The sequence below is a fragment of the Taurulus bubalis genome (genome assembly GCF_910589615.1).
Source record: "Taurulus bubalis genome assembly, chromosome: 16".
Lineage (NCBI taxonomy): Eukaryota > Metazoa > Chordata > Actinopteri > Perciformes > Cottidae > Taurulus > Taurulus bubalis.
The window spans coordinates 10,957,323-10,969,042 of NC_136604.1; the positions used below are offsets into that span (position 1 = coordinate 10,957,323).

Consider the following 11,720-nt stretch of genomic DNA (forward strand, 5'->3'; position numbering starts at 1 on the left):
AGACCATGTGATCTGCTCTAACACGTTTGTGGACGTTATTTAACTGACAGGATCACAGCTGCTGGGTCACCAAACGGTTGAACTTTAATGTAGTTTCTTGTCATTGATGGGAATAGTTTATGTAACTCTAATGCAAAATATAAAACAGGTGCATTAACTATTTAAAAGAACACATTTGATCAAGGAAAGATGAATATAAAAACACAAGTACAAACGGAAGTATTACATTCCCTATTGCACACTATCCATGATTAATGAATACATTTTCTATTTTTCTTCGTCTGCATCTCCACCTTTCTCCTCTCTCTCTCTCTCTGCCTGTCCCCCCCCCCCCCCCCCCCCCCCCCCTCCATTAGCATAGCGAGCAATGCCCCAACTGGACAGCAGGTGTGCTCTTTAGCACTGCAGCACACAACCCACTGCAGTCCTACCATGTCTGTGTGTGTAAGAGGGTGTGTTGGTGTGTGTGCGTCAGGCGTGCATGCCAGCCTGGCCGCTGCTGCTCCTGCCACTCGGCTGAAGGAGAGGAGGGAGAGAGGGGACAGCGGTGCAGTGGAAGGAGAAAGAGAGCAAGGGGGATAGAGAGGGGAGAGAGTCCAGGCCCAAATAAAGCCATGGGGGCCGGTGCTGGGCTGGGCCCCCCTTTGCTATAAATACGCTGGCCGCCTGGAGATTCGGGTTCTGTGGTTGGGGCTTGAGACCAGCGACCACCACTGCTGCAGCAGCCTTCCTCAGGAGTGTCTCCTCCGCATACTCATCATCCTCATCCTTGTCGTCGGTGTTCTGGGCAGCCAAGATGCCTCGCGTGGACTCAGACCTCAAGCTGGACTTTAAGGATGTCCTCTTCAGACCCAAGAGGAGCAGCCTGAAGAGCCGCTCAGAGGTCGGTGTGGTTAATTAGCTTTACTGATAATGTAATTCAAATATTACAGCTACAGGTCAATTAACCATCGGACAGGCATCTTTCTCAGGAGGAGTGTAATGTGTTTACTGCTGCATTTAGAAAGCATATTTGCCCTTGCTCCTCTATGATAGCTGAGGCAATAGAGATATACTAACTATTCATACAAGGGGGTGTAAGGTGTGGGGAGGCAGTATTTTGGGGCCTTCTAAACCAGTTTGCTAGTCATGATCAAATATGAAAAATGATTTGATTCACAGAGCAACAACATAAATTACATTAATTATCCCCATAGGCGTGAAATAATGTCTCACTAAAGCTGTAAAGTGCCAATCACTGTAATGTAATAAGTGCAAGTCTCATTGTTGTCTTGTCGTGCTTTTGTGCTTTGGTGGGTAAAAATGCTACCTTGACGGAGCATGTAAAAGCGGAGTGACCTTCTTAAAGGTGACAAGAAAACAAGACGAGCCTGTACCAGACAGAGGTAAACAACAACTGTCTACAAGCAGAGAAAACAACTAAAGAAGAAGAGGATAGTTAGAGATAACAAAAATGTAATTAAATGTAAAAGAAATATCTTGATCAGAATGGATTTAGTCATTTTCATTTTACACCAATATAGCAGGCCACAGTGTCTCTAGCACCCACAGCTATCGGGGACAATACAAACCATCTCCTTGTCGTTTTATACTACGTGTCACCAGATCAGGGACTGGTACCGATCCAAGATCACGATACTGGTGCGGTGGCACTAGATCTGGGGTGGAAGGTGGATGTGGGCGGGAGTTGGCTTCCGACAACAAGAGGCACGGGAGACTTCTCAGAAAACCTGTTTAAAAATAGTACTGTGTGTTACATTAAACCAGAGCACATGTCATATGCCACAGAGGTATCAGGATAACATTATATTTACACACACTGATGCGGATAACAGCAAGGAGAATACCCAGCACTGGAGCACGCTGTGTGTACGTAGTGCAATAACAGGCAGTTCAAATCACCTTTTCCTACGGTAGCTAAACAATAAAGGAAACAAAATAACTGACATGAGTTCAGATGTTAATAGTCTCCACAAGATGACCTCGTTGCAGCATGCCAGTATACTGCAGCCAATCCAAGGAGGGGAGGGTACATGAATGTCATGGAAGACAAACTGCATCAATAACAAGAGACCATATACACATGGTAAGATGGTCGGTAATCGTGACGGGTCTCTTTAATACATGCATAATCATTGATATGAATTTTCACTGCACTACTGGAGTTAGCAAAACACCTGCAACACGGTAACAAACAGAAACTGTATTTAAGCCCTTCAAATTGTATGGCTGCACATCTAATGGACCTGTACTTGTATAGCACTTTTCCAGTCTTCCGAGCACTCAAAGCGCTTGAACACTACATGGCATCATTCACCCATTCATACACTGATTGGAGGAGCCATCTGCCCATCACAACTAACTAACATTCACACATATTCACACACCATAGGAACAGCTACAGGAGCAATTTTGGGGTTAAGTGTTTCGCCCAAGGACGACCCTGCTCACCACTGAGCCACAGTCGCCCACATCTGCTTAGCCAGATGTATTCTGATTCTAACCCCAAAATCTGTCACTATAAAAGATATTTCATTAGTGATTCACATCAAGGGGGATTTGTAATTCAATGCAAAAATTGCAAAGACTATACAGATTGTATTAACAGTCGGATGTATCCAGAGCTAACAAAAATGGCATCGCATAAATCCTAAGGATGCTTTATCACTGAGACAACTGGATCCACGTGTCATACTCTGTCATGAATATATGATTCACTGGCGACCAGACTGCTGAGTCAGAGTGCTGCATGTATTAAAAGAAGAGTCCTGTATTGATTTACTGCAGAGAGATCATACATTTGCACGACCGTATGCTCCGCCCTTCTCATCCGTACTCCTTTCACCACCTTCCTCTTTCTGCTGCCATTATGAGTTATGGCCTCATTTTGCTGTGACTATGAACATTATTCCACTGTGAAGGTTATGGCACACATTGGGCTGTTTGCCCATTGCCACAGTTTGGCATAATAAATGTCTCAATGTACTCAACAAAAGCACTATGAAATTGTTGGATTTAAGAAAATAGAATCAGCTTGAAGGCTCAAAATCTGTTTCAAAACACTTTTCATTATAAAACTCTTCATAACAATCTATCTAACCTTCCCTGTGGCAAATATATGTGATAACAACCTAAAAGATTAAAGTATTGAGCATTTTAATAATACAACATACCTTCTCTAAATGACTTCTCTAACAAGACTACGACATTAAACAATACTGGTAAATCCTAAAACATCGTGAAACAGGAGCACAAGTCTGCTGCCTCAGTACTTTTAAGAAGAAACGTGTGTTCCTCTTTGTGACTCACTTTAGAGGAACATATGTGCATAAACTACATTCATAGTAGCTAACAGTTCAGTTGTGTAACGCATTGGAATAAACTATTTTAATAAGCTGTTGGAAGGAATCAAGGAAGCTTGATTCATCAGTACGTGTATACTTTCTTGTAAAGGGAGCAGCTAGTGTGTCTCAATGGGTCCCATTGGTTTCATGTAGCACATCACATTATAGCAGCACCGGCTAAGCTAATCACTGGCTCTAAATGATTCAGTGCATCCTCATCAACACTGAACATGAGCCACATGAGCCGCTCCCATTTTCAAGAAAATCTCTTAGTCAGCTCAAGAGAAAAACATATTCATCTGCCGCATAAAGCCCTTTCCTAGTAGCTATGATTAACGTTCAGGAAGCAGGCCTCCAGAAGCACTCATGTCTCGTCCCCCTCAGGTGGACCTTCAGAGGACGTTCACATTCCGCAACTCTAAACAGACCTACACTGGCATCCCCATCATTGCTGCCAACATGGACACCACAGGGACGTTTGAGATGGCACAGGTCCTCAGCAAAGTGAGTGAACACAGCTGAATGGATGAAAGACAAATAACAGCATCACTGTTTGTCTCTGTGTGTTACTGCCAAGATATCTCTGCACAATCTCTTTGTATTTGATAGAATCACAGACAAAAATTGGAATGCAGATTTTTTTTTTTGCCGTTAAATCATTCCATCTTTCTTTCTTTCTCTGCAGCACACTCTCTTCACAGCCATCCATAAACACTACTCTGTAGAGGACTGGAAGAACTTTGCTGCTAATCATTCAGAATGCTTAGAGGTAACATCACCAATATTTGCCTTTCTTTTTATGTAAGATTCCTCTTAAGCAACAGTAACGACATACATTTGTATTCATAAAGGTCTCCCCCTAAAGAGCAAACATGGCTTTTCTCCCTAGCATTTAGCCGTCAGCTCAGGCAGCAGCGTTGCAGATCTGGAGAAGTTGTGTGCCATTTTGGAAGCGGTCCCCACCCTCAAGTACATCTGTCTGGATGTAGCCAACGGCTACTCTGAGTACTTTGTGGAGTTCGTCAAGACGGTCAGAGGAAAGTTTCCGAAGCACACCATCATGGTAAGAGAGACGGTTCACCCCTCAGACGGGCTGCTCTGGGATGTGTTGTATTGTGAGACGGTGTCTTGGGGCTAACGCTGTATGGCTTTGCAGGCTGGGAACGTGGTGACAGGGGAGATGGTGGAGGAGCTCATCCTCTCCGGTGCTGACATCATCAAAGTTGGCATCGGGCCAGGTGAGTGGACACGACTGTCTGAGTGTCTCTGCAAATAACCTGAGTAGGGATTTACCCCTAAATCAACACAAAAAAAGCTGTACAGGGCTCACATAACCTCCCATATAAACACAGACACAACTAAGATGGGAGACAGGCAGGGACGTAATGCAGCAGAACTGGTTTTAGCAGATCATTGGAAAAAAGAAAGCGCTCTAGTCTCAATTATACTGTTTTGCTATGAAGTTTGATAAATCTCTTATGGGCCTGGCATTCAGACGGTGCTGTTTTCTGGTTCCAGCCTGTGGAAAAGCAACATGAACTGACAGCACCTGAAAGATAACAGGCTCCTGTAGCTGAGGCAGCAGCAATTACACACACACAGTGACATGATGATGGACTTCTCTAATGCGTGCATTGTGAACTGTGCATTGCAGGGTCTGTGTGCACGACAAGGATCAAGACAGGTGTCGGCTACCCACAACTCAGTGCCGTAATAGAGTGTGCAGACTCAGCCCATGGACTCAAAGGACACATTATTTCTGTAAGTCTCACATCACGGCACAAACAAATATCAACGGAAAGCCAGAGTGGCTGAAGTTAGTGTTATGTATGAGTATATTAAGGACACTGCATATGTTCAAACTATCTTATTGTGCTGGTGAGGAGGAGTTCATCTCTCAGTTCCTCTCCAAAAAAAAACATTTAATTAACTATGGTCCAGTATGGCAAAAGGCCATCCTTCACCGGGTAGAGCAGGGAACTGTCATGGATGCACTGGACTTAGATATAGACAATATTGAAAAGAAAAAGTCCAACAATGTAGTTAACATTTTGTCATTTTGCTCTATAAAAGAGACAATTAGCTTGTTTTCATGTGACGCTATTGAAATTCCTATCAACGTCCAGGATAGGGTCCTAACAAACATAACCAAGGGCCCTTAGATCAACACTAGCCTGGGTGATAACTGACAGTATGGATGAAGAGTGACTCAGAAGTTCATGCATAATGACAAAATAGATTGCTTTTATTTTAGGGCCTTTTTTGCTTTTGGTTTAAATGTAATATTAGTCCATAATTTGCTATTACATAAAGGTTTAAATAGTTTACAATGTTGATAATAACAGTAGCCACTAGAGGGTGTCCTCAGCCTTCTGAGGAAAAACCTTTAAGACCTGAGATCCAGAGTGAAGCCGTATGACTGACACCATACGGTTCTTTTTCTCGGCTCAGGACGGTGGCTGTAGTTGCCCAGGAGATGTGGCGAAGGCCTTTGGTAAATATTCAACCCCAACATTTATGTTCTTTTCACACTTAATCAATCACATATTTGTTAATATAACTGTGCTGTATTGTTCTCCATCTTTAACCACATGACTTCTCTGCCTCCGCTCTTCAGGTGCAGGCGCCGACTTTGTAATGATGGGAGGAATGCTCGCAGGCCACGACCAGTGCACCGGAGAGGTCACTGAGAGGAACGGCAAGAAATACAAACTCTTCTACGGCATGAGCTCCGACACAGCCATGCAGAAATACGTGGGTGGAGTGGCTGAGTACAGGTAAGAGACTGGGGAGTATACGCCGATCAATACAAAATACAAAATAATTTTAGTTTTAACTACAAAATATACGTATTCCTATTATCTGCTCTCTCTGCTGTGTTCTCAGGGCGTCTGAGGGACGGACGGTGGAGGTTCCCTATAGAGGAGATGTGGAGAACACCATCCGGGACGTGTTAGGAGGCCTCCGCTCCACCTGCACCTACGTGGGCGCCGCCAAGCTCAAAGAGCTGAGCCGGAGAACCACCTTCATTCGTGTCACACAACAGTCCAGCCAAATGTTCACTTTGTAGGGCGTACACACACATACACATACATACAATAGCAATAGCAGGACAGTGGTGTAACACACATACAGGAGATCAACACACACTCATACCCCAAACTTCTGCATGATCCGCCAACCTGTTTCTCTCAGGATGTCTGCTGTCAGAAAGCTGTTAGTTTCCTGCAGATCGTGACTGAAAGAAACTCACAGATTGACCTGAATTCTCCCGGGGAAAAGAATCCCAGCACTTTAAGCAACTTAATCCTACAGCGAGTGTGTTTACATGCTTAGAGACACATGACATGCTATTGAATGTGCCAGATTTAGACAGAGACAAACTACTGAGGCATGTGCACTAATATTGCAAAAATACTAGTGTATTAGTATTCGGAATATTTCTAAATTAACAGCCTATAGGGAATAAACAAGAATGACAGATATAATAAACATTTGCATGTAAACACACTCAGCAGAAAAAAGGCCAATTCATTTGAATCATTGCTAAGATTATTTTGGGGAATCTATTCTGCTCAACTGTATGTTGGAATGAATGTGCAAATCAATATGCAAGATCCAGAGGGGTCACACGTTAATGGTCACTGGAGAAATCCTTCTGCAATAAACCGCATGCAGGACCCTCTGCGAATTTCCTCAGTGGTGTTGATTATTCTGTGAATTTGAATCATTGTCTGGGTGACAGACAACATAATAGTGTGTCCCTATTAAGTGTGTGCATGTGTTTGGGGTGTCAGGAAGACTGAGCTAGCTGAACATGAGGACTTTTGAATATATGCATCAGACACATTTGACATATGTAATTCACCCGGCTGTGCATATAAACGTTTAATTAAGGCCTCTTTGTTGATTCCACTGTGCCTGACGCTGTAAATCAATAGCGCCCTGTGGCCTCTAATGCTCTTGTACTTTACGCAAAGAACTTCAGGGAAAAGTTACATAAAGAGACGACAAAGTTAAACTATATTAATTACATTACATACGAGATACATCATTGTTTTTACAAAGATAGCAAATAGTGGAAATTAATCCAAATGATTAGAGATCAATCAGTGTGATGTGTTTCTGGATAAGGAACTGCATATGTGATATAGGTGATGATGTATAATTTGAAAAAAACATGATTTATGGATATTGAGAATGGATCAAACATTAAATGTACAATTTGAGAGTCAGCAAAATCTTCTGTCATAAGAGCTGTTAACATGCTGTCCAATTATTTATACAAACCATCATTTAATGTGTTGGACATGTATTAAAGGGTCCTAGAATAGCATACTCAAGTAAAAATACTGTTACTTTTAAAACATTTTATTCAAGTAAAAAGAAAACAGTTAAAATGTGCTCTGAGTAAACATTACTGCTTTACACATTTTAAAGGGATGTCAACTGTCAACGCACTGGAACAAGCCCTGATGTCATTTCTGTAGACTTGCAGCATGTGCATTCAACTGATTATCAATAATGACCAACCTCCTTCCCCTGTATAGTCTTAACAGTAATGCAATTACCACAATAAAAGGTACATAACTCTAAACAAAAAATTACCTTCAAGAAATATATCATCCAGACAGTAAATTCAGTTGGTGATTGAACTCATCACTCACCTGTCGCTTGAGGAACGATTTGGTTGGTGAATGTGTCTGGGCAGATGTACCTCCTCCGGTGATGTCACCTGTGCCACGAAAATCAAAACCAGGCGAAGAGGAACGGGATTTTCCAGAGGGGTTCGTGGCCTGCGCAATGACGCGTGCAATGACAACTTCAAAACCTGTGTCAGATAAGGACAATGTCAATGACAATGTGTCAATATCCTGCAGTGACCTGGTTGCAGAGCAGGCTGACCCCTCTCTGGAGAATCTGTTTCAACAGGTTCGCCCTGAGGCTGAGGTGCTAGCCAGTGCTGGTGCTTATTTTCTTCAGGATTTAGATAGTTTTGATTTAGATAGTTTTGCCTGTTACCCTCCGTCAGTCGCTGTTAAAAGTGGCTCATGATGAGTCGGGGCACTCTGGTGTGAGGAAAGCTTATGACCTGATTCTGAGGCACTTCTTTTGGCCTCTTATAAAAAAAGACATCTCCAGGTTTATTAAAATTAGCCATATATGTCAGCTGACAAACAAACCAAACTAGACGTTAAAACCTGTGCCTCTGTACCTGATTCCAGGAATCAGCCAACCATTTGAACATTTGATAATTGATTGGGTGGGTCCTTTGCCTCGCGCAAAGTCAGGTGCTACCTATCTTCTGCATACATTTTGACGTGTATGTTGGGGACAGTGGTACACCGGTAGTTGTTTTTACTGAACACAACCCACTTACCTTCCTGAACTCCTTGACGTGTTCCAACCAGAGGTTAATCAGGTGGTTAAGTGATGGGGACGAACAACGTGGTCACGGACGTGCTGTCCAGGGCTCCCCAGTGACGAGAATGTATTTAGTTTTTCCTCCTGTCTATACCTGACCTATTAAAAGTGCTTCTGAAGTGCACCGGTTGCTGAGGTGGGAATCTGGTGCAGGAGGTATCAGACCGATGGAGAAGGTCATGGTTCATCCTGATTGTTCTATAGATGGGAACAGGACATTTGGTGATTTTCTGTGATTTTGAACATTTGCTTTGGTGTCACTTGTGATATTTTTTATGCTGGGTTTCCCGTCACGACCCAGGTCTTATGGAGGGAGAGGTGATGGTTCCCTAGCATGTACACTGGTCTGTCTGTCTCCTGCACCCAACAGGTAACAGGAGGTGGAACGCCCTACATGGAAGCACCTGGGCCGATGCTCTCCAAGGATAAAAGCAGCCAGGCAACAGCGCCTTATTCCTTGTAAGCGTTCCCGATTGTTTTGGGGTGCATTGCCACTCATCTTAGTGAGCAAATAAACTTTTCTATGTTTTGCCTTAAACACGGTATCTTCCTCTCGTTTTGTCATGGTGTTGGAGCCGGGTCGTGACACTCATAAGTGATGGTCTCTATCTCTGTGATTGGTAATTGACATTCACTGTTTTGACTGGATTTGCACTGTTGTGGAAGGGAAAAGTGTGCTGTGTTCCTAACATTATTCAAGTTCCTGAAATGGTGTTGACGCAGTGCATGATGTTGTATTTGTGCTATTAATCTCTTTGTGAAACTACTTTAAAGAAAAACTAATTTTATCTCTGAAAGTTTACAAAAATCATACTGTGATCATTACTGACTATTACAGGATATATATTTTTTCTAATCTAACAAACTATATTTTGATGATGAGTATTTCTAATTCAGATATAGGTTCTGAATATGCTTCAGTGAAATGCAGGAGTTATATTTGTTTTGACAAATGTATTCAACTCATGTCTGATATTGATCATGTCAACAATTTGAAACACTTTAAGCAATGACTGTACTCTGCAAAACACACTATAGAAGGGTTGTTCAGGACAAAAGTAAAGTGTGCAACCATTACAGCATGTTTCTTTCCAGAGGGTTCCACTTCCATATCACACTCCTTTCATTTGAATCATGTAAAGAGGGAGATTGTCCTCCTCATTATATATGTTATACCTCTCTAAAGCATGTCCAGAGTATCCATTGACACTGCTAAAGCCCAGCAAAAAAGCACATCAGTACCACAGTAATAGTAGATGGATAGTGAATGGTGGGCTCATCTATACATAACTAATATTGAGCTTTAAAATCACTTAAATTCTGTAAAAATGTTAATTCATTAATGTATTGTAATATTGAATGGATAATGCCCGGCTGCTGTTTGTTTACATTAATATGACTTGTGCAACCTTGTTTCTTGACTTCCTCCGCATGTGATTTTCATCAGTTTAATAAAACGCATTGAACATCCATGTATGTATAACAGTCTGACATCCATAATGAATGTGTACAGGTCCATTTACTGTCACTTGCAATTGGTTGATTATTGTGCCCATGTACAACCTGCCCTGCATGTGTCTGCTCAGATCTCTCCGTCTGATCTGTGTGACACTGTACGTTTAACTGTGAAAAAGGAGTTAGTTTCTCTTAGTTGTTGCATCAGACTGTACACCAGATGTTTTGCGGTTGACCCCTGACCTCCAGTGGCGGGCCGTGCATTTCCAACCTAGGCCTGCTGTCTGATATCGTATACATAAATACGGGGATGACGGGAAGTTGTTCGGCGCGCACCCCCTCCATATTGGACATATTGACCGAGTATTCACCGGAACTTTCATTTCATAATTTAATTTTTATATCGTGCAATAACTCTCAAATGTTTAATTGATCTATTTAGGCCGACAGTATATGTACCTGACAATACTCTTTGTTGCAAAGTAAAAACACAAATGTATCTTGTAGTTATTTTCTATGTATTTCTTTATTTTGTTATGTCTCTCCAGTGTTGGTAAGTTGTATGTGATAATTTTGAAATAAGCTACAGCAGTGTTATGAACATGATAATAATGATATTATTAATTAAGTTCCCACATTGTTTCCCCCTCATATATTAACGTCTTATCTTGTTCCCATGCACCTACATGTATGTATCCTTACCTTCTGTTCTGGTACACAATCAGTAAAGATAACAATTGTTTATGAGAAGAAGAATTATACTACACGTTGCTGGCTGTTCCTCCATTTTATTTGTATCAACATGTAATATTACAAAGATCAATACTCAACAGTAATAACAGTAATGCCTTTGAGTCAAATGAAAATCAAAAAGAAATGCAATTATAATTTGCACAATATTTATTGTATATAAAGTGTCATACATTTAATTATATCAGAAATATTATGATATTGTTTCTAATATAAAGACACATCTCCTTCTTGAATTCTGAGCAGATGCAAACAGCTGCTGACAGCTTCCTGTGTGTGTGAGGAGCTTCCCGAACCCACCAGCACAGAAGAAGCAGATGGAGACAAACTACGTCCTCTGTGCTGGTGGGGACGGGACGCTCCTCGTCCTCTCGGCTGGTGGGTGGGGCGGGTGGTGTCGGGGTGGAGGGGCAGGGAGGACCGTACTCCCTGGGTCTCTGACTCTCTGGGGTGCTGAGAGGGGTTCAGGTCTGTTGTGGGTCTGGGTTGTCCTGGGATGACGGGTTGGTTGACGTCCACCCTCTGCTGCCCCAAGAGTGAGACCTGTGGAGTCCTGCCCTGTGAGACACACACACAAGAGATGAATACTTTGGAACTCAACTACACAACCTTTACATTGTTGTGTTGAATCTGGCCTCCAATGATGGAATCGTATTACTGATACTTCTGTAGTCCTTGGGAGGGATTACTTACTCAGCACACTGAAAGAAAGGCGACCGCCGCTCTCCATCTGGTCCTGTAGTCTTA

General features: G+C 42.3%; 1 protein-coding gene across 1 annotated transcript; it reads left to right on the forward strand.

Annotated features, from left to right (window-relative positions):
- Positions 1-600: 600 nt before the first annotated feature.
- Positions 601-7,241, forward strand: gmpr (guanosine monophosphate reductase). Its single transcript, XM_079232268.1, has 9 exons — positions 601-883; positions 3,729-3,848; positions 4,030-4,113; positions 4,234-4,407; positions 4,501-4,582; positions 4,999-5,105; positions 5,796-5,838; positions 5,962-6,121; positions 6,231-7,241. Exons 1-9 carry the CDS (start codon positions 797-799, stop codon positions 6,412-6,414), a joined length of 1,041 nt encoding a protein of 346 aa, XP_079088394.1. The 5' UTR covers positions 601-796; the 3' UTR covers positions 6,415-7,241.
- The last annotated feature ends 4,479 nt before the right edge of the window (positions 7,242-11,720 follow it).